This window comes from Tachyglossus aculeatus, chromosome 9, assembly GCF_015852505.1.
Source record: "Tachyglossus aculeatus isolate mTacAcu1 chromosome 9, mTacAcu1.pri, whole genome shotgun sequence".
NCBI lineage: Eukaryota > Metazoa > Chordata > Mammalia > Monotremata > Tachyglossidae > Tachyglossus > Tachyglossus aculeatus.
In genome coordinates, this window is record NC_052074.1 from 16,085,682 (window position 1) to 16,113,411 (window position 27,730).

Here is a 27,730-nt window from a genome sequence, read left to right on the forward strand (position 1 = left end):
AACCTATGACCTGGCCTGGGCTTTATCCACTACTCCATGCTGCTTCTCAAATAGTAAATCAATGATGAATCATGTATTATTTGCTTTGGCATGGCAAGTGCTTTTCAAACTCCTTTTGGCCTTCCCTATTTCCTGTTTGCACTGATCCTTGTTACTTTTTTTGCAATTCATTTTTTTAGGGAGCAAAATCCTTAGCTAGAAGTGGAACAGGCAAGGAACTTTGGCCATGAGATTGGTCTTTCTCGACTCCTGTCAGTCTTGGAGTCCAGACAACTGGCAGTTAACTATGCCCCGAACTCCCCCTTCCATTGTGCCGCCAGCCTGCTCGGATTCTGGGAATTGCTCTCCAACCTGTTTCCCCCCAAAGGACCGGATGAAGTGGTGTGTGCAGGAAGCTGAAAAGCCCCATCTGTCAGCCTGTGCTGGCCATGTTCCCAGAGCGTGAGGTCTGAGCAAGGAACTAGTGCTACCTGCACCAAAGTGCCAAGGCATTGATCCCTGCAAGCCTTCGACTGATTCATGATATTATTTTGTTCCATTCACGTTTAGGTTAAAAAATATCCCTGCCCCATGCAGACCTGTCTAACTCTGGTGGAAATACTCTAAAGGAGGAGGAAACTGACTACTTTGTGTTAATATTATATTGGTCCCTTTAATCTGAGCCATTCAATTTGGGTCACTGGAGGCTTCAGTACTGCTATTGCATCTCACCAGAAGAATGAGAAGCCCCTTTTCCATGGATTTTTTTCAATTAAAGAAATCACGGCAGTACCGTCCCTACATAGGTGCTGTTGATATGCCACTTTGAGTGATTTGACAGCCTAATCATAATCTAAACAATCTCCTGGGAATCTTCCACCTCTTTTTGCAACACTTATGACCTGAAAATGCAGCCCCTGTGCTGCAAAGAACATTGTTTTCTATACATAATATAGGGTCAGTGCAAGCCAAATTGAAAAGAGGGCAGATGATCAAACATGCATTAGAATAGTGATCACAAATAGATCACCTCTTCTCTTGTTCTGCTGTCCCTTGCCCCCCTCCAGTTCTTTCTGTATCTTGGACCTCAAGAGATTCTCTTCATTGGTCAGGAATGATATGAGATCCTGGAGCTTCACTGACCCTTGTTTGTGTACTAACCTACCACCAATGGGAGGTTGTAGCAGAGACTTTCACCTGAGTTTCATTTTTTGGATACCTCAGAAACCCTGTGATCAGCACAGTGCCTCTCCTGAAAGAATGTGTGAAAATTTTTCAAGACCATAAGCTTCTAGGGCATAGTCACTTGTGCATAGAACAATGCTTTGCACATAGTAAGTGCTTAACAAATACCATCATCATCATTATTGTTATTATTATTATAGCAATTTATGAATGCCTTCTAGCGTGGCTCAGTGGAACAGAGCATGGGCTTTGGAGTCAGAGGTCGTGGTTTCAAATCCCAGCTCCGCCAATTGTCAGCTGTGTGACTTTGGGCAAGTCACTTAACTTCTCTGTGCCTCAGTGACCTCATCTGTAAAATGGGGATGGAGACTGTGAGCCCCCCGTGGGACAACCTGATCACCTTGTAACCTCCCCAGCACTTAGAACAGTGCTTTGTACATAGTAAGTGCTTAATAAATGTCATTATGGTGATGATGATTATTATTATTCTAGTGCTCAGTAGTGTTTGGCACATAGTAATTGCTTAAGAAGTACTATTATTATTATTATTATCATTTCCGTGGATTTTTTGCAAAGATTGCAGCCTGATCAGTTAAACATGCCGTAATAATCATAATTATGGCATGGTTAAGTGTTTACTATGTATTAGCACTGGGGTAGATACAAGGTTATCAGATTGGACACAGTCCCTGTTCCTTATTGGTCCATTATTTGTAAATGATTTTTATCTGTCTGCATCATCAATGCAATTGGATCTGTACCACTTAAGAACTCGATATTCACCCCTTCAGCCTTCCAGCACTCATCCCTAACTCATTTTAATGTCTGTCTCCCCTCCAGAATGTGAGCTCCTTGTGGGCAGGGAGCATGTCAAGCCGTTTAGTACAGTGCTCTACACGTGATAAGAGCTCAATAAATACCATTGATTGATTTTTATTTTTCCTGTACTCTAACCGGCATGGGAGTTAACATACCTTAGGGGTATTCATAATGTCTGTGAATTTCCAGATTGAAAAGAATGATGTGTTTCAAATAAATTATGAATTAAAAGGATTTGGATTGGTCTTGTGGTTGAGAGTAGTGCCAACTGGAGGAGAGAGATAAATGAGTCATCTTAAAGATACTTACAGAAATGAATCTTCACAAAATAAAGGATTGAGCTGAGCAATTATCCAGTGAATTTTCTCAACATGAACAGCAACCTGAATTATTTAATGGAAAAACAAAGGCCTTTTTCTTTCAAGGCCGAGGTTCTGAGATGGCTTCAGAATCATGTGGCAAATTGCCTCGGTACCCCACTCCACTTTGTGTAAACAAAGGTTTTGTCATTTTTCTTTGAAAATGTGACACAGCCTCAGAAAAGGCACATGATGTCATTTCTGGAATCCAGCCCAAGTGGTGGCCCAGGGGATCCCAAAGGCAGTTGCTCGTGAAATACCAAGTTGTTGGCATTTAGCTTCATACAACAGTGATCAACTTGTAACATCCCCTCTCAAACACAGATAATGACCCAGAAGATTAAAGAACAAGTAGTCATTACGAAACATTGTATTGTGCTTCCATTCTGAGAATTGAAACATGATTGTATTGCAGAGGGGGTAAAAGTCCTTGGGTGATTCTCAAAGAAAGGAGAAGCACTCTTTGATTGCAGATAGGGGACTTAAAGAACAGAAGAAAAGACTACAGATTGATTTAGCAGCCCAAGATTCTCTTCAGTGTGAGCCCCACTCACTCCTCCACTTTCTGTGCTTGGTTTCAGCCATCCATGAATAAAAAGTGTGATGTGCATTTTAAAAGGCAGAGACGGAAAGGCCAGAGGTGTAGTGTTCCATGACTGATTAGGCTTTCTATGTGATGAGTCACGAAACACTGAGAGCCTGGCCACAGCACCCAAGAAGAACACATTCTCTCTCCTTTCTAAATTGCATGCTAACCTTTCCTTTGTAGATGCAGGTTTTTATATCTGGGCTCCTCCACCACTAATCTCCTCACCGTACCTCGCTCTCGCCTGTCCCGCCATCGACCCCCGGCCCACGTCATCCCCCGGGCCTGGAATGCCCTCCCTCTGCCCATCCGCCAAGCTAGCTCTCTTCCTCCCTTCAAGGCCCTGCTGAGAGCTCACCTCCTCCAGGAGGCCTTCCCAGACTGAGCCCCTTCTTTCCTCTCCCCCTCGTCCCCCTCTCCATCCCCCCGTCTTACCTCCTTCCCTTCCCCACAGCACCTGTATATATGTATATATGGTTGTACATATTTATTACTCTATTTATTTATTTATTTATTTATTTTACTTGTACATTTCTATCCTACTTATTTTATTTTGTTGGTATGTTTGGTTCTGTTCTCTGTCTCCCCCTTTTAGACTGTGAGCCCACTGTTGGGTAGGGACTGTCTCTATGTGATGCCAATTTGTACTTCCCAAGCGCTTAGTACAGTGCTCTGCACATAGTAAGCGCTCAATAAATATGATTGATTGATTGATTGATTAGATCATAAGATCGTAAGAGTTGACATATTTGGCAGTGTGTTAGTCTCCCCTCTCCCCCTCAACACCCTCTCCTCCCAAATGGGTATTTCATCAAACCACCAAACTATTGGGCACATTTCAGCACAGGTGGTGGTCCTTTATGTGGCAAGGGAGAGGACTACTAAGGCAGAGGTATTTGCAGGTTAAGATTGCAGTGCCTCATTGGAACATCATGTGGGGGAACCTTTGAGTGCCCTTCTGTAGCCTACATTTGGCACAAACCATTGCTGCTGATCCCTCGTTTTCCCCAAGAGTGATTTCGATGAACGTTTGTAAATAGAAAAATAAATGTGTGCTTCACTGATTAACTTTGGCACTGTGTTCTCAGTCCTGAGAGCATTTGCTGATTTTTTTTTAACCTTTATTCATTGAAATGTTTATCAGGCACTCAGCATGTAGTAGTGAATTTACGTTTGAATTGTGAATCACATACCCAGTAAACTCTCCTGCCTAAATACTCTTTCTAAAATGTGAAAAGCATTGTTAAGCAAATGAACAAATTTTTGGATATGTAGAAGGTGCTTCATAAATGATTCAGGAAGATTAAAACCTGACATTTATAAGATAATGAAGATTTGGAAAAGTTTCAGAATGATCCTTGAACTTTTGTGTTCATATCTCTGGATTTAAGACTTTTTGAATCTTCATATGATCAGCCTGTAAAAAAGATGCAGTCGCTTTAACTGCTTTGTGAAACAGAAGAATTCATGAAAAATGGGGCTGCAACGTAAAACTGACCTTGCTTTAGGTGAAATAAGGAAGCATAAAATTAAAGTAGAATCATGATAGACTGTGTTCAGTTCTCCCTTGCTTATGCAGCATGGCTCAGTGGAAAGAGCAAGGGCTTGGGAGTCAGAGGTCATGGGTTCTAATCCTGGCTCCCCCTCATATCTGCTGTGTGACCTTGGGCAAGTCAGTTAACTTCTCTGAGCCTGTTACCTCATCTGTAAAATGGGGATTAAGACTGTGAGCCCCACGTGGGACAATCTGGTCACCTTGTTTCCCCCCCCAGTGCTTAGAACAGTGCTTCGCACATAGTAAGTGCTTAACAAATGCCATTATTATTATTATGACAGAACTAGAGATAAGCACGTGCAGCTTGATCAAGCAGAAATACAGCCTAGAAAATTACTGTTCAGAACTCACATTATACAACCCTGGGTTCTAGGTTAAATAATCCTAACTTTTTCACACCCTAATCCAGTGTCAGTTTGTCTCTTATGGTCTGTGCAGTTTGTCCCAAGAGACAACTGTAATGTTTGTCTACATCTTTTGTTGTTAGACTTGTTTCCGTGTCATAGATGTTTCTAGATTTTGGTTTGAGGTAAAAATGAAAAAAGCAGAGAGAAATTTGGAAGAATTGATAGATATCCTAGAAGTGCATAGGAAGGAGCTTAGTCATGATATTTAAACCTGGGCTAAATACATGTGGAATTATTTTAGAAACAACTAATGGAACCTGTGAAAATTTCCAAGGCATTTTTTTTTAAATGGAGAAAACCTTTGGATTGTTCCACCAAGGTTATGATCATATCCTGAGACACAAATGCTCCAAGATGCTCACAGGCCACTCCATGTTTCCCCAGGCACTTAACCTACCTCTATCATCCCCACATAACCCAGAAAGTCTGTTCAACATGGACATTAGCATAGTTCCTGTCTCTCCCTTGCCGCTCAACTTCATTCCCATTTCTGGAAGTCCTGTGTCTACTTCTAATAATAGTAGATGGTATTTGTTAAGCACTTACTATGTGCCAAGCACTGTTATCAGCTTTGGGGTAAATACAAGGTAATCAGGTTGTCCCTGGTGAGGCTCACAGTGTTAACCCCATTTTATGGATGAGGGAACTGAGGCACAGAGAAGTTAAGACCTGCCTAAGGTCACACAGCTAAGTGGCGGAGCCGGGATTAGAACCCACAACCTTTTAATTAATCAATCAATCAATCAATCATATTTATTGAGCGCTTACTATGTGCAGAGCACTGTACTAAGCGCTTGGGAAGTACAAATTGGCAACACATAGAGACAGTCCCTACCCAACAGTGGGCTCACAGTCTAAAAGGGGGAGACAGAGAACAGAACCAAACATACCAACAAAATAAGATAAATAGGATAGAAATGTACAAGTAAAATAAATAAATAAATAAATAGAGTAATAAATATGTACAACCATATATACATATATACAGGTGCTGTGGGGAAGGGAAGGAGGTAAGATGGGGGGATGGAGAGGGGGAGGAGGGGGAGACGAATTATTTTATTTTATTATCATACCATGAAATATCACTTTATATCTCACTGCATCTACAATGGCTGTTTATTTTTTACAACGATTTTCTTACAGAGAATTAATTTTTGACCATTTGGCAGGGCCAAGACCCTGCCTTAATGAGTAGTCTTAGGAGAGGTTTTGCATCACAGATTGCACAAGGATGCAATCACCCTGAAAAATAACCCCGTCTGCTGTTGCATCCTCCTCTTCCTCCTCAGTAGCATTTGTTGACTCTGCTGTTTGTAGAGAACTGTATTAGGTGCTTGGGAACATACAGTAAGAGTAAAAGACCTCCCTTGCCCTGGAAGAGCTGTTGATTTAGTGAGATGAAAAGCAGATATGCTCAACTATGCAATAAAGGGCACAGATTCAAAACAAAAATAAGAATGACTTCTAGCGTGTTCAGCCCTTCCTTGCTTAAGGAAGAAATATGAAACACAGAAATGCCTGCATAGAAAGGACTTCTGTTGCCATAAATATTTTTAAAAATCCATATATAGCAATATAATGTTGAACTCAAATTGATTCTCCATTGTTCTGAGAGAGTTAGTACCACTTTGAAAATGATTAACTCCCAAGGAAAGATGGCTTTTACTTGAAGATGACATTATTGTGCATGACCTGATTGTCTTGTATTTTCCTTGGCTCTTAGTACAGTGCTTGGCACATGCTAAGTGCTTAACTAATACCACCGTAATTATTGTTATCATTATTATGATCCATCCAATCACTTGTATTGAGCGCTTACTGTGTGCAAAGCACTGTTCTAAGTGCTTGGGAGAATACAACAGCAAACAGACACATTCCTGCCCACAGTGAGCTCACAGTCTAGAGGGAGAGACAGACATTAATATAAATAGATAAATGATGATGATTATTACTACTGGTATAGCATTTGCATAGGTTATTGAAAAGGTCACCATGTGTCATTAAAGCAAAGATCAAAAGCTATGGAGGTCTCTGAAGAGTTAGTTTTATATTCATTGTGAGGGTTATTAGATCAATAACTTGTCATTCTTTGTAATTTTAAGTACACCTTTAATCTCTTTATCCAGTAATACTGTTATCTGGGTCAAATTATTGTGAAATGAACTAACTTTTCCTAGAGTGAGAGGGTGATCCACTCTTGGTGGCTATAGAGAAAAGCCTCTGGAGCCTTAAATGGAGGATGGAAGAACAAACCCATATCCTAGCAAGAGTGTGTATTTAGGGTACTACATTGGACAGGTCAGTTAATGTCTAGTCTAAAAAGATTTAGTCCCTGTCAACCACTCATATCTGACAGTTTCTCAGCACAGCTCCAAGAAACCTGTTGAGAGAGTAGAGTTCATGGCAAAGTGCTTCTTCACTCATAGGGAGATTCTCTGTTTGACAGAGCTGGCTACACCAAAAGCAGCATACGTTCTTTGCTACTGGCCCAAAATCATCCCAAAATCTATCTCACTAGTACTAACCTGTTTTACTTGAATGTTCTGCCTTCACCTCAAACCTAACATGTCCCAAAACAGAACTCCCTATCTTCCCACCCAGCCCCTGTCCTCACCATCTTTTCCACTGAGTGTAAAACTAGTCCCAAACCTTCCTGAGGCCATGAAGCTCACCTGCCACTCCTCCACATTATTCGTTCCCACGACTTTACTTACTCCCCTGTCTGCTCCTCGAATGCACCCCACTGTCTCCCTGATCATCCCTCCCTGAGGATGTCGCTACTAAGAAAAAGAAAACTGTTGAGGAAAAAAATCTAATTAGGATTAGGAATAAAATTATTCTATAGATATTGTTCACCCTGATTATTTTGTTCACAGTATGTGTTGCTGGTTTTCATCAGGATCTTCACTGCTTATGTTGTAACTGCTGCCACACCCTCTGATTCTCCTCCTCCTCCTCTTTCTCCTCCTCCTCTTTTTTCTCCTCCTCCTCTTTTTTTCTCCTCCTCCTCTTTTTTCTCCTCCTCCTCCTCCTCCTCTTTTTCTGCTCCTTTTTTTCTCCTCCTCCTCTTTTTTCTCCTCCTCCTCTTTTTTCTCCTCCTCCTCCTCTTTTTTCCCCTTCTCTTCCTCCTCCTCTTTTTTCTCCTCCTCCTCCTCCTCCATTGCCAGTCACAAGAGTAGAGTTAGTGGCAGAAGCAGGGAGGTCCTGTTGGAACCCTGAAGTGTTGGAGCTGTTATTAAAAAAAAGAAATGGGGGGGTTGTGGGGGAACAAGGAGGTTGGAAATAGGGTTTAGGGTTCAGGGAGGAAGGAAGCACAAAGATTAGGTCCAGGAACCCTATTGGGTGGGTGGAAGCCGGGGTAACATCAGGTTTATTTTACTGGCAAATCTGCAAAAACAGAAACCTGAGCAACAATCACTTAGCAGGGAAGTGATTTCCGCAAGGCTGACATGGAACTGATTCATAATGATGATGCTATTTATTTTCCCAACTTGGATTTAATGTTTGCAGGTCATTTGGGAAATGAGAATTGGTCCCATTAATATCAAGAAGAATATTGTTGGCGACGCATTAGGGGAAATGTCATTTTTACAGGGTGAAGTCATTGTACAGCCTCCATGTGGCAAAGTGAGAGGCTTTTTCCTGGGGGTATGGCTACTGTTACTTAAAAGTCATTGAAGGAGAAATCGGCGTCACAGAGAAAGGATAAGGAGGCAAAATTGATGCCAAGAATGACTGAATGTTTTAGCAATAAAAACATGTTTATGTCTGGAATGTCCACTATGGGAATGTGTGAGGGTCACCACTTGGAAAGACCAGCAGGAGGAAGAATTGGGATCTGAGATGGTTGAGACTGGAATTCTTCGACTTGCCAAAGAATACTTACCAGAGTTATCAATTCTAGCAAAGCATCCATGTTTAGCTCAAGTTGTTAATCATGTAAAAATGCACTTTGGTGGATGGTTGAAGTGCCATTCCTGCCCTGTGCATAATTCCCGTAACATTAAGTGAATGTTGCATGCATCTAAGAAGAATCTGAATTTACAGCAATAAAGGTCTGAAACAAGGCACAGAGTGATAACAAGCTTGTTGCTTTGACACTGGAAAAATAAATGTAGCAGATTAAATAAAATGACCCTCATGATACTATAGTCCAAGCGGGCACAATCCAAATGTAATTTATTCATTTATTTTTGAGACGATATCTCCGGTTTGTTTTGGTTGGGGGTAGAGGGTTTAAGGGGAAGATGTTTAGAAGAGATATTACTGCACTTTCAAGTTCTCTTCTTTCACATTTCCACCACTTCTCCCCACTCTTGGACTGATGCCCTGAATCTAACTTAGAGACAGCCTGCCCGTATCCCTGTATTTCATCATTTTCTGGCCCTGCGTCACTAACTTTTAGCACGCACTTTATATGTATTGCGAAACTTGAGCATATGCCACTGATATAGTTACAGTTGAGATGGCACTTTCACTGTAAATAATTTTAACTTACCACAAGAAATTGCCTCAGAGGCAGGAATTTCACAGATTTATTCATAACCCAGAAAGGATTATATCTGGAGCATTTGAAAAAAATCTAAGACTTTTTTTGAATCTTATTATTTAAAATTCCTCCATTGGAGGAAGATAGTTCTTTTTAGCTGTTAAATGATGATTTTTCTATCTTTTACGTGCATAATTTAAACTAACCTGGATTGTTTAGATTTGAGCCATTAAGTTTGGCACAATGTTCCTCTCAGATGTTAGTAGTTTTACTGTTTAAAAAGAAAATCTTGCCAAGAAGTTATGAAAAAAGAGCCAGACTTCCTCTACCTGTTAATTTTCCTTTGTGGAGAAGCAAATACTATGTAGTTATTAAGAAATGCTGGCGATGCTGTTCAGTAGTTTTTTGCTAGGTTAATTGTGTCAAATTTTTAATTCATGTGATATCGATCCCAATGCACTCTGGGATGTGTGGAGTATAACTGACCTGAATTGTGAACATGGAGTCATGAGAGTTGGCTGATGAAAAACACAACTTCTTTCTCCCTAGGGCAGCAAAAAAGCTGGGCATTGTCAGAAAGGTATATTAAAAATAAACAGTACAGTTTTGCCATTGCATGAAGCCATGGTTTGGTTGTGCCGTGAAGCATTTGGCCTAGTTTTTGACACTGTATCATAAGAAGGACAATGCTACTGAGAGCAGAAAAGGGCAACCAAGATTTGGGGCATGAAGCATTTTGTGGAGGAGAGTAGAATGCGAAAATGAGGACTGAGAAATGACATGGAAGTCTATAAAATCATAAAGGATGTGGCAGAGTACAAAAGAAAGAACTGCTGTTCACCAAATCCAGTAATCCATGGTTGCATTCACTGAATCTTGAGGAGACAGGTTCCAAAGAAACCTGGTGGCACTTTTTCATGCAGGGGATAATCATCACAGGGCATTAATTAGAGCAGGAAATTGTGAGATGGATATCAAAGAAGACCACCAACTCGCTGTTTCTCCAAGTTCCCAGCTGGTACTTTTGGAGGATAATATTGAGCTAGGTGAACCTGGCCCTGATTAGCATTCCTGCTTTCCTCTGTAGTTCATTCTTTTGGCATTGTTAGGGCCATTTACTTATTTTGATCATCATCATTGGGTTTTTTCCCCTATAATTCACTAAAATAAATTTTCAACTGGTGAATTGGAAGAATGAGTCAATGGACTGGATAGGGAAGGCCAGAAATATGTTATTAAAAAAGAATACCTGGAGCCCAGATGAACCAGTTGGTAGTCTGTCTTGAGCATATCACCTGCATTTTCATCAATTCACTGCTTCACCTTCCTCATATCGGTGGGCTTGAATCTTGACCTCGTAAGGTGCAAAGCATTCGGCATTATCTATGGCTGACCCTTTATTATTTCGTAAAATCTTTTCAAACACATTTCCACCAGCAATATTTCAAGGAGAGCCTTCAGAGAATTTAAACACCTGAAAACTGGTTATAGAGACTGTCTCAAACAAAAATGGGGAGCAGGTAAAGGGAAAGATTCTTACCACCCAAGAGGTTACAAAGAGGTATCAATCAGTGGAAAGATGGTCTTTCAAACAAAAGTTTGTCATGGCATATCTTGTTTTTCACTTTCCAATCCCCTCCCTCTCTGCTGCTCTCTTCTTTTTTTTCCTGCCATCCCAACCCAGTCTGCTTTGTTAGCCTCTCTCCCCTTACTAATCAGACAAGGAAAACATTTTTTTTCTAAAAGTGCCCTATGAACAACCGCACGGATATCTTATAGGGGTGGTATAAGGCATGCAGGTTTTGTAGCGTGATGACATTGTTAATCCAGAATAACTGCCTGGAAAGATATTCCACCGTAATATATACGTAAGGTCAGTTTCCTAGGAATGGAGAATGATTACGATAATGTTTCACTCTTTTGGTACGTAGCTTTTGCTGAGAAGGATGATGAAAATTGAACTCATTTCCTGGAATGAAAAATTAAACAAATATCTTCTAATGATTATAGGTTTGAGCTAATACATATTATTTTACATCTAGGAATGGGCAGATGAGGTCTTCAGTTTGGCAACAAATTTGCTGGCACAAAACATGTCAAGGGATGCATTTCTGGAAAAAGCGTAAGCAGTTCTAATATTTATTGCTATGGGTGTTATTTCTTCTGAGCCAATTTCCTCTCCCTTTTGTTCGTCTTATTTTATCTTTTGTTTATATGATTCTGACTTTTCACATGGCTTTTCTCCTTGGGCTATATTCAGAAAACAGATACCTCAGCTGTACCATGGTGGAAAACTTTCAAGAAAAAAAGACCTGGTTCACAAAGCAAACTTTAGGTGTCTTGAATGAACAACAGGCTTGATTTCCATTGTTATTTTCCTACTTCATGAAGTGGACTTCATGAAGTCCAAGTCCTGCCATCTTTGTTCCAAATCCTAGTGCATTGGGTTTCAAACAGTCCTACTTTGGGGTCTGTGTATCGTTTTCATATCTATTCCTTGAACCCAAACAAGAAATACACTGTCTCCATTTCCTTTAAGCCTTGGAGCTCCAGAAATGAAAAGCAGTAAATCCTCTTCTCTCATAAATTCAGTGCATTGATTCTTATCTCTACGACAAACAGGAGGTGATCACAAGAATAATGGAGAGATAAAAATGAGAGGCAAAGAAAGGAGAAATATCAGAATGAATTGCCTGTTAAACTGTAACAGCCTTTTCCACTCAAACCACTTGCTCTAGGGGAATAGTGATATATTTACTGTGAGCTGTGGAGAATTCAGCTTAAATTTGTCTTATTCCCCGTGGACCTTCTGGTGGGCTGGCAGTGTGGTAAATTTAGGGTCTGACGCACTGTGTTGAGGTCTGTGTGGGAGAACATATTGACATGATGGAGAATTGCAGAGAAATTGCTGGTCCACCCTACATTCCTTGACTGTTCTGATTTAAACAGGGATGATATTTCAGATTCCACTTCTATCAACCTAGCTGATAAGCTATGTTGGATTTGTCCTCATCTGTCTCTGTAAGAATGCGAATCAATATTTTGGCATTGTATTCTGCTACCCACATATTGTTTTCACCTCTGGCCAAGGAACTTTTCCTCAAAGTTTGGATCAAGTGTAGTCATTATGAAAAACTTAGCTTTCAAAAAAAAGCTCAGATTTTCAATTACAAGGCTGACAGGACATTTTATAACTCCCATTGCCTAACTTATTTTCCATTCTACAGGCTGTGTTCTGGGCCAAGGCCTACTCTAAAAGTTTTTTCCCTTGCCCACCCTCAAAGAAAAATTGTTCCAATTGATGATAATTTGGAATATCACCAATTTCAAATTGACACCGAAGAATAATAGAATTCAGAAACCAAGAATAATAGAAACCAAGCCAGCATATCTCACCGTGAATGGGATATGAGAAGGATAACCATTACTTGGTTCCTTTATTACTTTTATTGTCACTGTCAGGGACAGAATGCTGGACTGGATTGACCTGAATCTGACTCTCAGTGGCATTTCTCATGCTCTAATGTATGTTGTATTCATAAATCTAGTCAGTTTGTGTTTTTCAATCTGACATCTTAGTTCTTTTTATTTCTCTCCAACAGCTACACCAAACTTAAGCTGCAGGTCACTCCAGAAGGGCGAATTCCTCTCAAAAAGTAAGTTTCACCCACATTTCTAACATTGATTTTAATGGGCTTGAAGATGTTAATTCATGCCCTAGTATTAATAATAACTAATGGGTCAGAGGCATGATAACTAGTTGCCGAATTGTACTTCTCAAGCGTAGTAAAGTGCTCTGCACACAGTAAGTGCTCAATAAATATGATTGAATGAATGAATGAATACTCGAGGCTAATTTACTTGGTTTATCTTGTTTGAAATGAAGCACTAAATCATTACCAGCACTGGTGATTCAAAAGATTTACCACTGTTATTACCACTGCGGAAGCTCCCTTAGGCTGATAGGGAAAGGGGCCTCTTGTACCCTGGACTGAACAGTAATACTACTACTACTACTACTAATAATAATAATAATAATAATGGTATTTAAGTGCTATGTGTCAAGCACTGTTCTAAGCGCTTGGGTAGATACAAACTAATCAGGTTGGACACCGTCCCTGTCCCACCCGGGGCACATACTGTTAATTCCTATTTTACTGATGAAGTAACTGAGGTACAGAAAAGTGAAGTGATTTTTCCCAGGGTCACATAGCAGACAAGTGACAGAGCCAAGACTTGAACCCAGGTACTTCTGACTTCTGGGCCCATTCTCCGTCTACTAGGTTGTGCTGTACTTTAGCTTGTGCTGGGCCCGAACTATTTTTTCCTGGCCAGTGTAGAGTGAATCACTGCTGCTAAGAGGATCCTGTTAGCAGTCACTTCCATAACACATATCAATTTTGGTTTTTCCAGAGATATTCAAGCACCACATGGTGTTTCCGCTGAACGTATTTGGAAATGAAGGAAAGACACAAATCAGAGCAGTGTGGGCCTTGGAGTCAGAGGACCTGGGTTCTAATCCCGGTCTTGCCACTTGCCTGCTGTGTGACCTTGGGCAAATCACTTAACCTCTCTGTGCCTCAGTTACCTCATCTGTAAAATGGGAATTAGTACTGTGAACCCCATGCGGAATAGGGACCCTGCCCAACCTAATTATCTTAAATCTACCCCAGCACTTGGTACAGTGCTTGGCATAGAGTAAGCACTTAATAAATGCCATAATTATTAGCTCCTTTTGGGACAGTTATCAAACACCTGTTATGTAGTCTTGGCTTTTTATGACTACAAACATTGGGGATGAGACTATTCTACAAAAGAAACAATAATGAGTTTGGACACTACATAGTACAGAGAACTCTTGACCAGTCAGTCAGTAGTCTTTGAGTGTTTATTCTGTACAGAACACTGTTTTGAGCACTTAAATTATGATACAACAGAGATGGTAGACACAATTCATGTCCTCAAGGAATTTACAGTCTAGTGGGGGTTGTTTTCCATTTTGTGGATTATTTTGGGTTCCCTGTTTTTCCTGAAGCTGGCATTGTGGCCATTTCCTTCTTCTTTCACACTTACATATGGGATTATCAGGGGAAGTTAATGGATGTAGAATGTAAATTAATCATATTTATTCAGCGCTTACTATGTGTAGATCACTGTGCTAAGGACTTGGGAGAATACAACTCAAAGTGTAACAGACATATTCCCTGCCCACAACAAACTTACTGTCTAGGGGGGGAGCTAGGCATTAAAATAAATAAATGTAATATGGATATACATGTAAGTGCTGTGGGGCTTGGGGGTGGGAATGGTGAAAAAAGTGAGCAAGACAGGTCCTGATGAGCATTTTGGATGATCTGTGGATTCCATTTATTCATGGTTTACTTATTCTCTCCATTAGCCAAGAGTTGACTATTCTTGTGTTGGGTTTTTGTCCTTCATGAATATATCTAAGATGAATGTTAGTTGGCTGTTTATATTAAATGAGAATCTTAATGATTAAAGCTATTATTAAATAATGACCTTATCCCCTGGCCTCTGGTCTACTGGAGAAATGCCTCCCTCTTCTTTGTCAGTGAGTAGTGTTGATTAAATCTTAGGAAAGTTCAGTAGAAGTAAAAGACACAGTCCCTGCCCATAAGAAGCTTATAATCTTCTCTACATTTCAATGCTAAAGCTAAGAGCCAGAGGCTCTTGGTTACTAGTTAGGCCAGGATTACTGGCCTGATTTATGCTTTTTAACTTCCACTTCTGCCTGTACTAATTTTTTTTGGTCCCTCAAATCATCACCATGATCTCTTCCATCATCTTCAAATGCTGTTGATTTTGAGTTCAGGTCCACTTGTACTCTAATAGAAACCAGACAGATTCAATAAATAAATGAACACTTCTATTAAAGAGGTAAACATTCCAAAAAATAACATATTGGCATGCATAAAAACAGAGAAATATGCTTCCAAGTATCTTCCAAAAATTCATGCAGTATTCCAATTTGAATTTGATATGTACCACAGGATTGACAAAAGGAAATCCTTTACCATCCATTTCACTATTTGTTGAAATCCAATACTGTACTGCATCTTTTAGCCGTTTCTCTTTTTTTGTTTGTTTTGTATTTCCCTTTATAGCATCTACCGCTTGTTTTCAGCAGACCGAAAAAGAGTAGAAACTGCATTAGAAGCTTGTAGCCTTCCGTCTTCGAGGGTAAGCATATGGGTTTTCTTAGAGTAGCATATCTCCTCAAACGATTTAGGTTGATAGATGTGACTTGTAACCTGCAAATGATTTTGTTTTATTCTTGTGAAAAGTGAATATAGGAAAGTTATGTTTGCAATTTATGGGGTTACTTGACTGTAGGACTTGACAGAATGTTTTCCGAAAAATGAAAATAGTTGTTTGACTTTCCACCTTCTGCAATTGTGTATTCTTGTCATAAAAGATGTGGGGCGAGTGAAATTGGGACCCAGTTGTATCTGGGACCCATTTCAATGTAGAGTAAGCACTTTTATTTAGTTGTCTGGTTCCCAAATCTGGGAACTGCATGACGCTCACTCTGTCCAGGGCTTTGCTCTGGCAATGAGAAAAGTCTGTAGTATCCACTCTTGGACACCAAAAGGAGCTAGACCAAGTGTAAAATTGTAAGATTCCCCCGCTACTGGATTGAAAACTCAAGGGCAGGGATCAAACCGCTTAGAACAGTGCTTGGCACATAGTAAGTGCTTAACAAATACCATCATTATTAATCGAATCTTCCAACCTGATTATACTCTTCCAAATACTTCATAAGTGCTACGCACCCAGTAAGCCCCCAATAACTACCTTGATGGTGTACTAAGGAGAGGGAAAGTTTAGAGCAGTAGGTATGAATCTCACTCCCGTTACACTGATTAGATCAGTCAATCAATCAGTGATGTTTATTGAGCAGTTACTAGATGCAAAGCACTGTTCTATCTCATCACTGACCCCTGCCCATATCCTACCTCTGGCTTGAAACTTCCCTCCACCACTCTTCCCATATTCAAAACCTTTACTAAAATCACCTCTCCTCCAAAAGGCCTTCCCCAGCTAGGTCCTCATTTCTCCTACTCTCTCTTCCTTCTGCATCCCCTATGACCTTGGATCTGTACCCTTTAAGCACTTGATATTCACCACCTCTCATTCCCATAACACTTACATACCTGTAATTTTTGTAATGTCTGTCTCTCCCTCTAGACTGTCAGTTTATTGTAGGCAGAGAATGTGATTACTAGCTGTTGTTTCGTACTCTCCCAAACTCTTAGTACAGTGCTCTGCACACAGTCATTGTTTTAAGCACTTAAGGGAATATAATGCCATTAATAGACGTGATCCCTGGCCCTCAAGGAGTTTAGAGTCAGGCAGGAGGAGGCCCAGAAGACTCCTAAACTTCTCCAGTCACATGAGCATCCTGAATTTCCATATCTTCAAGGATCCTCTTGCTGCTCTCTCCTTTCCCCTTCCAATAGTCTCCTTAAAACTTTCATCTAGAACCCCTTGAATTTCCTGGAACTATTTTCTGTTCTTCCCTAAATTGCCTCCTTTCCTGGCATTTAACACCTCTTTCCCACCTCCTCACTTTCCAAGTTCTCCTCTCCCCAGCACTTGTACAAGATCAATTCAGTAGGTGATGATGATGATGATGGCATTTATTAAGTGCTTACTATTTGCAAAGCACTGTTCTAAGCGCTGGAGGAATGGCTTTTCCTCAAATCCCCCAGACCAATCACCAGCATGCCATCATGTCCCATTCCAGCTAAAGGTAAAAGAGAAAGGAGGAAACCCACTGATAGAGCCTGGACCTGGGAGTGAGAAAGACCTGGGTTCTAATCCTGACTCCGCAACTTGTCTGCTGTGTGACCTTGGGCAAGTTACTTAACTTATCTGTGCCTCAGTTGCCTCATCTGTGAAATGGGGATGAAGGCTGTGAGTCCCAGGTGGGACAACCCACAACCTGATTACTTTGTATGTACCCCAGCACTTAGAACAGTGCCTGGCACATAGTAAGCGCTTAATGAATACCATGAAAAACCCCTCTTGAATTGACCACTTTTTCTGAGGAGAGCTAAGCCCTTCAGAGAGTACAACACAGTTAAAAGACATGATCCCCGCTTGCAAGGAACTTGCAGTCTAGCAAGGGAGGCAGACACTAAAATGAATTACAAGTCAGGTGAGGCAACAAAGTTTAAAGAGAGGTAAATAAGTGCTATTGGAACAGAGTGGGGAGAAGGAGGAGGAAGGAAGAGCTGAAAAGCAAAGTCCTTGGGTGATGCTGAGTATAGTAGTGGGCGAAGCAACAAAGTTTAAAGAGAGGTAAATAAGTGCTATTGGAACAGAGTGGGGAAAAGGAGGAGGAAGGAAGAGCTGAAAAGCAAAGTCCTTGGGTGATGCTGAGTATAGTAGTGGGGAGAAATAGGATGGGAGAATGAGAAATTAATCAGGGAAAACTGCCAGATGACAAGTGATTTCATAAAGTCTTTTAGGATGGGGGGAAACCCCAGAGTCTGCCGGATGGGAAGTGGAAGGGAGGGAAGGCAGAAGGGAAGACTTGAGCAAGAGAGCAGCAGTAAGGAAAACAAGAATGAGGCAGAAGGAGTAGGCTGACTTGAAAGGAGCAAAGCAGGTGAGTGGGAATTTAGTGGGAGAGAAGAGAGCCCAAATAGAGGGGAGAATGCTGGGGGAAGAATGCCATAAAATCAATGGTCAGGAGTTTCTGCCTGATGCAAAGAGGAGTGATGGTTTCATTTTACTTGGTTGGCAGCTAGCTTTTTTTATACTATATCCTGAACCTGAAATTAAAAAGCAAAGCAAAACATTTTTCAGCCACCAAGAACATCTTAAGGCTATGTCCAAGGGCCCACAGACGCTTTTTGTTAAGTCAGTTTTGTCAGTGGATGGCTGAATATTTGTTGCTGGGTTACATGAAAAGAAGTAATTTGTATTGGAGGGCTGAGCTCAGTGTATCAAATGGAGAGAGAGAGATGCTGTAGAATACACTCATTTCATCTAGAAATAAAAATCCTTTTAAAACCAGTTATGTGGAAATGCATTTGAAATGCAACAGGAGCTGTTAGACAATCCAGTCTTTCCTAAGCCTGCAATTGATATAGCTTTGATTGAAAAAGTATACTGCCTTGCCTTTAGCTTTCATTTACATTTGTTTTGGAGCAATTACCTATTTCTTAGGTCATTTATTAGGTCATTTCTTAGGGGAAGCAGTGTGGCTCAATGGTAAGACCCCGGGCTTTGGAGTCAGAAGTCATGGGTTCGTATCCCGGCTCCAGCAATTGTCAGCTGTGTGACTGGGCGAGTCACTTAACTTCTCTGTGCCTCAGTTACCTCATCTGTAAAATGGGGGTTAAGATTGTGAGCCCCCCATGGGACAACCTGATCAACTTGTATCCTCCCCAGCACTTAGAAGAGTGCTCTGCGCATAGTAAGCGCTTAATAAATGCCATTATTATTATTATTATTATTATTTATACTATTCATTTTGAAACCAGTTTCTCCTAGGGCATAAGGTACTCCCAGAAATACTTCTGGGAGTATGCAAGAACATATCCACTCTCCCACCCCTCTTAAGGGGCTAGATTCATTCATTCAATCATATTTATTGAGTGCATACTGTGTGCTGAGCACTGTACTAAGTGCTCGGAAAGTACAATATGGCAATAAACACAGACAGTCCCCACCCACAACGGGCTTACAGCCTAGAGGAGCAGAGAGACAGTTAGATGCTAGCTTGCTATCTGCTCTTGGTGCTGACCATCTCACTGTACCTCAATCTTGCCTGTCTCACCACCGACCCCTGGCCCACGTCCTACCTCTGGCCTGGAACCCCCTCCCTCCTCAAATCCACCAAATAATCACTCTTTTTCCCCCTCACCCCGCCTTCAAAGCCCTACTGAAGGTGTACCTTCTCCAAGAGGCCTTCCCAGACTAATCCCTCTCTTCCTCAGCTCCCCCTCCTTTCTGCGTCTTCTCGACTCACTCCCTTTGCTCTTCCCCGCCTCTCCCGTCCATAGCACTTGTGCATATATGTATATATAGGTCTATGTATTTATATTGATGCCTGTTTACGTGTTTTGATGCCTCTCTCTCCCCCTGCCTCTAGACTGTAAACCTGTTGTGGGCAGGGATTGTCTCTCTTTATTGCCGCATTGGACTTCCCAAGCACTTAGTACAGTGCTCTGCACTGCTCACAGCCATCCACATCAGTCCTACCCTGACACGGACACTGAGAATCAGCCTCCTGACTTCCTCAGACTCTTTTCATAATGTTGGATGCTGTGAACCTGGGATCTCCATATCTGCTACCCTATACTCCCAAGCACAGGCTTGGGAGTCAGAGGAATGGGTTCAAATCCCGGCTCCGCCACTTGTCAACTGTGTGACTTTGGTCAAGTCACTTAACTTCTCTGTGCCTCAGTTTCCTCATCTGTAAAATGGGGATTAAGACTGTAAGCCCCACGTGGGACAACCTGATCATGTTGTATCCTCCCCAGCGCTTAGAACAGTGCTTTGCACATAGTAAGTGCTTAACAAATGCCATCATTATTACACTCTTCTCATCAACACTCAAAACTACCAATTCCTAGTATTAGTAATAATAATTATGGTATTTCTTAAGCACTTTCTATGTGCCAGGTACTGTACTAAGTGCTGGGGTAAATCAAGTTGGACACGGTCCCTATCCCACGTGGGGCTCAGAGTCTCAATCCCCATTTTAAAGATGAGATAACTGAGGCCGAGAGAAGTGAAGTGATTTGCCCAAGGTCACAGAGCAGAGAAGTGGTAGGGCCAGGAATAGAACCTATTGAGTCCTTTCTGTGTGCAGAATGTCGTATTAAGCACTTGGGAGAATACAATATAACAGGCATATTCCCCACTCATAGGGAGCTTACAGTATAGAGGTAGTAGCCTTGTAATGTAGACTGCCAAAAATAAATCTTGAACAGATTTCTCCTTCAGGTCTTCTAATCCTTTTTGTGGGGCAGACCTTTTGGGAAGTTTGCATCACATATTAGCCACTGGGGTTGATTCTTAGATCTCAAAATGCTTCCCATTGTATCAATTCCACTTCAGTGGAAAATCTGTTAAAGTGAACCAAGTGAAGTGGAAATTGAGTGATACTCTTAATACTCTGGATTTCAAAACAGCAGAGACTTGAAACTCAGTGTTATATAAAAATAAGTGCAAATCCTTAGATGTTTAAAAGCAGTAGCAAAGCTTTCTTAAGCTGACCAACTCAGAGGGAATATTTTCTAAATATCACTCATTCAGAAACTAAGACTGTAATGGTGATAATGTTAAAAGTTGAGGACCTTTACCTTTCTACTGTCAACCCCAAAAGAAACTAAAAACTAAACTGGAAAAAAAGTGAAATTTCAAATGGTGCTATTATTTTGCAGTTGATTTTGACCATGAGTTCAAAAATGTCCATTCTTGACTCGAAAACAAAGGGCACTGAAAATCCTCGCTAAAATAATTCAATTCATTATTCACCATTTACTTTTAATCATTCCATTTTTTCCCTTCCTGGCTCAACTAGAGATGGGTGTACATTTTATAGGCTATTCAAAGTCTGTAGGCTCCTAAAGTAGAAAAGGAAGAGGTATATCTTTTAATTTGCCAACAAGCCTTAATCCAGAATGAGCCATAAATTTTGATTTAAACTCAGTCCTGGATATTTGCTAGCTATCCTGGAAAATTAAAAAGGAAGGAAGAAAAAGCACAAGTTCCAGAATTGAGATTGTCCTAAATTAAATGGTCAGTCTACCTTGAATGGCTCTCCTAGATACCTTTTCATTTAAATGTTTGGATTGCCACATATGGGCTGGAGAATATTCAATACTTGCTCCGTTTTGGCCGACAGTATTCTGAGGTTTGCTGTGCAGGTATCGCAGAATACTGGGGTTCTTTAAAGTTAAAGTAGCACTCTTCTCCTCTCCTTCTCACCAAGGGATCCCAATTTTCAGGAGTGTAGATTAACTGCTTTTTGACAGCCTAGTAAATTATTTTTGGGTTGCTGGCAAAATGGCATATTCACTCCAGTGATTGACCTACACTGGAAAGTTGGCTATTTAAATTGTCTTATTAAAGGATAACAATTTTCAAGGTTCATTGAAGTTCAACTCAATTACAAGCCACACTGAAAATTAAGGAAAGATTCCCTAGAAATGATTAGAACATACAGAGAGCAGAAGTGATACAACCGATAGGGAAGCGGCATAGCCTATTGGGAAGAGCACAAGCTTGGTAGTCCGAGGACTTGGGTCCTAATACTAGCTCTGCCACTGGTGTGCTGTGACCTTGGGCAAGTCACTTAACCTATCTGTGCCTCAGTTACCTCTTCTGTAAATGGGGATTAAGACTCGGAGCCCATGTAGGACAAGGACTGTGTCCAACCTGATTAGTTTGGACCTACTGCAGTACTTAATATATGTAGGGCCTGGCACATAATAAGTGATTAACAAATGCCATAAACAAAATTCAAGAGAACTTTTCCCCTGCAGAATTTATGTTCATATCCATAATGTATTTTAATGGTTGACCCCCCCCCCCCCCCCCCCCCCCCCAGACTATAAGCAGAGGCAGGGAACATGTCTCCCAACTCTGATATATTGTGCTCTTCCAGGGGCTTAGTACAGGGCTCTGAACACAGTAAGCACTCAGTTAATGTGATTGATTTTTAAAAAAATGTTATTTATTGAGTGCTTACTGTGTTATATGGCATTAAACTATAGACCATGGGTGGACACATCCTTACCCATGAGAACTGTAGAGGATGGTCTTCAGAGGTGCAGTCAAACAATCATATTTATCGAGGGAAGCAGCGTGGCTCAGTGCAAAGAGCACGGGCTTTGGAGTCAGAGATCGTGGGTTCAAATCCCAGCTCCTCCAACTGTCAGCTGTTTGACTTTGGGCAAGTCACTTCACTTCTCTGTGCCTCAGTTGCCTCATCTGTAAAATGAGGATTAAGACTGTGAGCCCCCCATGGGACAACCTGATCACCTTGGAACCTCCCCAGCACTTAGAACAGCGCTTTGCACATAGTAAGCATTTAATAAATGCCATTATTATTATTATTATTATTATTATTATTATTATTATTATTATTATTATTATTATCATCATCATCATCATCAAGCACTTACTTTGCAGAGCACTTACTTTGTTTAGAGCACTGTACTAAGTGCCTGGAAGAGTACAGTAAAACACTATAATAGAATTGGTAGGCATATTCCCAGCCCTCTATGATCTTACAGTCTATACAACAGTGCTTGGCACATAGTAAGCGCTTAACAAATACCATCATTATTATAATTATTATACAGGGAGACATATTAATATAAATGAATGGGACAGACATGTACGTAAGTGCTGTGGAGCTGAGGGAGGGTTGAATAAGGGTAGCAAATCCAAGTGCAAGGGTGATGCAGGTGGAGTGGGGGAACAGGAAGGACTTCATATGCTGTTCTCTTACTAGATGGAGATTAGGTTTTGGATCATCTATTCCCGCTCACATCATAAAATCCACAAAAGCCTCCTCTCTCCCTGGATCCTGAGCAAGAGAGAGTTTACTCACAGCACTCATTGTTTCAGGGTAAAAGGCCTTAATACATGGATTATTATAGGGTGACACCTTCTTCCCTGAGTGTTTCAGCCTATTTGTTATTCACCTTTGGTGCTGTGATGAATGTGGGCGGGAAAATTAGGACAGAACTCTTTCCCATATGGACGGTTCATTGACCTGAATTGGCTGGCATCTATACTAATGATTATTTTCCAGTTTGACCTCTTTAACCCTCCCTGATTACAGTGAAAGCAGCTGCAGCAACCAGCAAACCCTCCAACCCCAGGAGGGAAAGTCTTTGTGTGGGTGTGGCATGGGCAGGACTTTTTGTCCTCACATTGGCCTTTTGAGTCACGCTTGCATAAATAGGCAAACTTTGAAAAGAGAGGGATCATCTTCGACTAGGAAAAACGACTACAGTTATTCTCCTCATCCTTTTGGAGTTGAGGTAGAAGAGCTTGTTGACAGTTATTCACCTGCAGTGCAGAGAGCATGGAGATTTTTCCTCTTACCCTGGCAAGTGGTTGTGAGATGTTTTGCAAGTCAGTTTACTAAGTGTGTGCCAATAATTGTAGTGCAGAACCAATTAACCCCTCCTTTGATTGGGTGTTCTCGTCCATGAGAGATTGCCAGTGAAGATGGTGATATATGAGCATAAAGCTGGAAAGTTTAAGAGAAATTTCCTTCATTCTAACAATGGCTTGCATACACACTTCCACTTGTCACGGTAACCAAACTGAACAAGACAATAAATAATAGAAATGGTTTCCTATATCAGTGACTTCATAAGCAGGAGAACCAGGGAGTAGTTCCCTGAAAATGGAAACTTGTTCTAGTGAGACATGCTTGATAATCAGAAAATGTATAGGTGGGGTTCTGATCAGAAATAACTTAATTGAAAATATGTTTTTGTCACTTGTGTGCAATGTACCTTATGTTGTGTGTTCTCTTACCCTTAATTTCACAAAGAATGATGCCCATTTATGAGCTAAAGAGTGAATTCTACACTCTTCCTTGAAACTCTGTTAAAGTGAGATCAACATGGTAGTTAGCTCACTATTTCAGTAATGTACTAAAGCGACCTACTAGTGGCCTGGAAGGATTCATGTGTCTCCTCTGACCTGGTGCTCAGTGGACACCAGTGGTTTGAAGATGGCTAAGGTCCTCTCGCCATCTCGGTAACCCTCCCATGACTGTTGCCCCCTTCTTTTCAGCTCTCCATTGCCACCTGCCTCTGTGGACCGTGGAAGGGTTAAACATGTGTGATACTTAACTAGAACTCCCTCCTGCTCCATATACTCCAGACCACCACGCTCTCCACCTTCAGAGCATTATTGCGGTCATATTTCCTCCAAGAGACGTTCGCCAATTAAGCCCTCTTGTCCCTGGCTCGCTCCCTGTTCTGTGTCATCTTACACATATGGATCTGTGACCCTTGGACAATCCCCACAACAATTATATACAAATATTTAAATTATAAATTATTCATATTAATATCTGACTCCCCCTCTATACTGTAAGCTTGTTATGGGCAGGGATCATGTCTACTAATTAATAATAGTAATAATAATTAAGATATTTGTATTGGAGAAGCAGCGGGGCTTAGTGGAAAGCGCACGGGCTTGCGAGTCAGAGGTCTTGGGTTCTAATCCCGTCTCTGCCAATGTGAGCTGTGTGACTTTGGGCAAGTCACTTAACTACTCTGTGCCTCAGTTACCTCATCTGTAAAATGGGGATTAAGACTGGGAGCCCCACGTGGGACAACCTGATAACTTTGTATTTACCCCAGTGCTTCGAACTATGCTTGGCACATAGTAAGCGCTTAACAAATACCGTCATTATTATTTGTTGAGTGCTTAGTATGGGCCACGCACTCTGCTAAGTCTTGTAGACAGTGAGCCCACTGTTGGGTAGGGACTGTCTCTATATGTTGCCAGCTTGTACTTCCCAAGCGCTTAGTACAGTGCTCTGCACACAGTAAGCGCTCAATAAATACAACTGATGATGCTAAGCTCCAGAGTGGATGCAATCCCTATCCCTCATGGGGCTCACAGTCTCAATCCCCATTTTACATATGGGGTAACTAAGGCCCAGTGAAATGACTTTCCCAAGGTCACACAGCAGACAAGTGACAGAGCGAGCATTAGAACCCATAATCTTCTGACAACTCCCAAGCCCATACTCTGTCCACTGCACCATGTACTGCACTCTCTCAAGGGCTTAATATAGTCCTGTGCACATAATAAGTGCTCAATAAATTCCATTGATGGATTGATTGCTAGAGCTTCCCTAAATGTCTTGCTCCCGGTCTCAATATGGGTCAGCCAGTTTTAGAGGAGAGGAGTGAAGCATTAGCAGAATGGTGTCTTGGGGTGAGCCAAGAGATCTGAGATGTGGCTGTGGCCTTATAAGGAAGTGTGTTTGCCTGACCGTGCCCTTTTCTTTTTCAGAATGATTCGATACCTCAAGAAGACTTCACGCCAGAAGTGTACAGAGTATTCCTAAACAATATTTGCCCTCGGCCAGAAATTGACAACATCTTTTCAGAGTTGTAAGAAAAGACTTTTTATGCCTGCTTTTTGCACAAATCGGGAGTGGGTGGGGTAGGTGTTGTTTTTTTTAAGTTGGATAGACTGAGGACTCAGAACAAAATCACATCAAGCGCCCTTAATAGTACTTAGAGAAGCAGCGTGACTCAGTGGAAAGAGCCCAGGCTTTGGAGTCAGAAGTCATGAGCTCAAATCCCAGCTCTGCCAATTGTCTGTGTCTTTACTTCTCTGTGCCTCAGTTACCTCATCTGTAAAATGGGGATGAAGACTGTTAGCCCCCTGTGGGACAACCTGATCACCTTGTAACCTCCCCAGCACTTAGAATAGTGCTTGGCACATAGTATGCACTTAATAAATGCCATCATTATTATTATTATTATTATTATTATTGTTATTATTACTGCTATTGCTTTTCCAACTGTGACTTAAATATGCTTTCCCCTAAGAAGTATCAAAAAAAAATTTAGTGGCAGAGTTTTAAAGTGATTTAGTAGAGTAAATCTCTAGGTTTTATTATTCTTGTAAATTTTCATTATAGAGTGATTAAAAGGAATCAAGTTATAAGTAATGCATTTGTATATTCCCTGTCAATAACATCCACATAGTACATATCACTGTTCTATAACATGGATTTTGTGACATCCCAAGGGGTTTACAGTTCTCTTAGTGAGGGAAGGCGTGAGGTGTTTTCAGGTTTATGTTGACCTGTGGTGGTCTCTGGGTGGGAATGGGTGTGGGGAATAGGCAGTTTTAAGTCAAGAGGAGGGAGAATAGCCCTCACCCTGAATGGTGCTGGGGAATCTCTGGGAAAGGCTAGGAATCTCCTGTCTTCAGCTGTGGGAAGCAGGAGGGTCAGTAACTGAGTGCGAGAATTAGCCTAGTCATTCTCACAGTGACCAGTTGCATGCATGTTCTCTTTCTCTTTCTCTGTCTCCCCAGTGAAGTTTTGGTGAGCCAACTTTAGAGAAACAAAACTCAATGCATCTCTCAACCTCCAGGGAAGAGCCCATCACCCCCCTTCTCCTCTGTTCAACTGTTTGTCCGAGAGAGAGATTTGTTCCCAGAAGAATGTCTGGTTGCAAATTTTTCATTCAGGGAGGTTTCTTTCTTGAGACCAGAGTACGGAAAGGAAGCTGGCAGAGGCTCCTGTCCCGTTCCCTTCCAAGAAAACGTAGAGCTAATGGCTTCCTGGGTTTGAAAGGAAGATTCTATGGTAGAGCATCATTACCCGAGGCCCACGATATTGAGAACTAATGCTTTAGAGGGACCATTTTCTTGCTGATGGGGATCATCAAAACTTGAAACAACGTATAATAATAATTATCCTTATAATAAGTGGTGTTTTTAAGTACTTACTGTGTGCCAAGCATTGTGCTAAGCACTGAGGTAGATTAAGTAATAATAATTATGGTATTTAAGCTCTTACTATGTGTCACGCACTGTACTGGTGGATACAAGCAGATCAGGTTGGACACAGTACTGCATAGGGCTCACAGTCTTAGTCCCCATTTTACCAATGAGGTAACTGAGGCACAGAGATGTGAAGTCACTTGCCCAAGGTCACACCACAGACAAGTGATTAGAATCCATGACCTTATGACTTCCAGGCTCGTGCCTTGTCTGCTACACCATACTGCTTCTGTAATCTGGTCAAATGCAGACATCTCGTGTGGAGCTCACAGTCTAAGTAGGAGGAAGAAAAGATATTTATCCCCATTTTACAGATGACAAAACTGAGCCGCTGAGAAGTTACTTAGGATCTCACAGCAGGCCAGTCACAGAGCTGGGATTAGAATAGGGAAGCCCCTTCGTCCATCCTCCACTTGGACCGTCCCCTTGCCCCTTCCCTGTAATCCCCATCTACACATTCTCCTGCAAACATCGCTGAGCCCCCCAGCCCCTGTTCCACAGGGAGCCTGCAGGAACGGGGATACGGAGGGCTGGGATGGGAAGGACAGGTTGGAGCTATCTAGCAAATTGCCAAAGTCAAGGGAAAATGTGAACTTCAGTCCTTGTAGACTGTAAACTCCTGTGGGCAGGGATTGCATCTATTACCTCTATTAGATTATTCTCTCCCAAGCCCTTATGGCAGGGCTCTGCACACAAAAATCACTAAAAGTGATTTCCACCTGGCTGATATGGAGCCCTCAATTGTTCACTCTTTCTAATTGAAGAGCGCACAGGCAGGAGAGGAGGGGTATCTAGGGTGTCATT

The 27,730-nt window shown here is 41.4% G+C and overlaps 1 protein-coding gene across 2 annotated transcripts in view; it reads left to right on the top strand.

Moving 5' to 3' along the window:
- The window catches only part of PLCB1 (phospholipase C beta 1), a 444,925-nt gene that overhangs the window by 259,603 nt on the left and 157,592 nt on the right, over positions 1-27,730 (top strand). For both annotated transcript variants that reach the window (XM_038750967.1, XM_038750968.1), the window contains exons 5-8: positions 11,422-11,501; positions 12,982-13,035; positions 15,505-15,580; positions 25,418-25,518. In XM_038750967.1, coding sequence (XP_038606895.1) covers positions 11,422-11,501; positions 12,982-13,035; positions 15,505-15,580; positions 25,418-25,518 — 311 coding nt within the window. The remainder of the gene's footprint in view (positions 1-11,421; positions 11,502-12,981; positions 13,036-15,504; positions 15,581-25,417; positions 25,519-27,730) is intronic.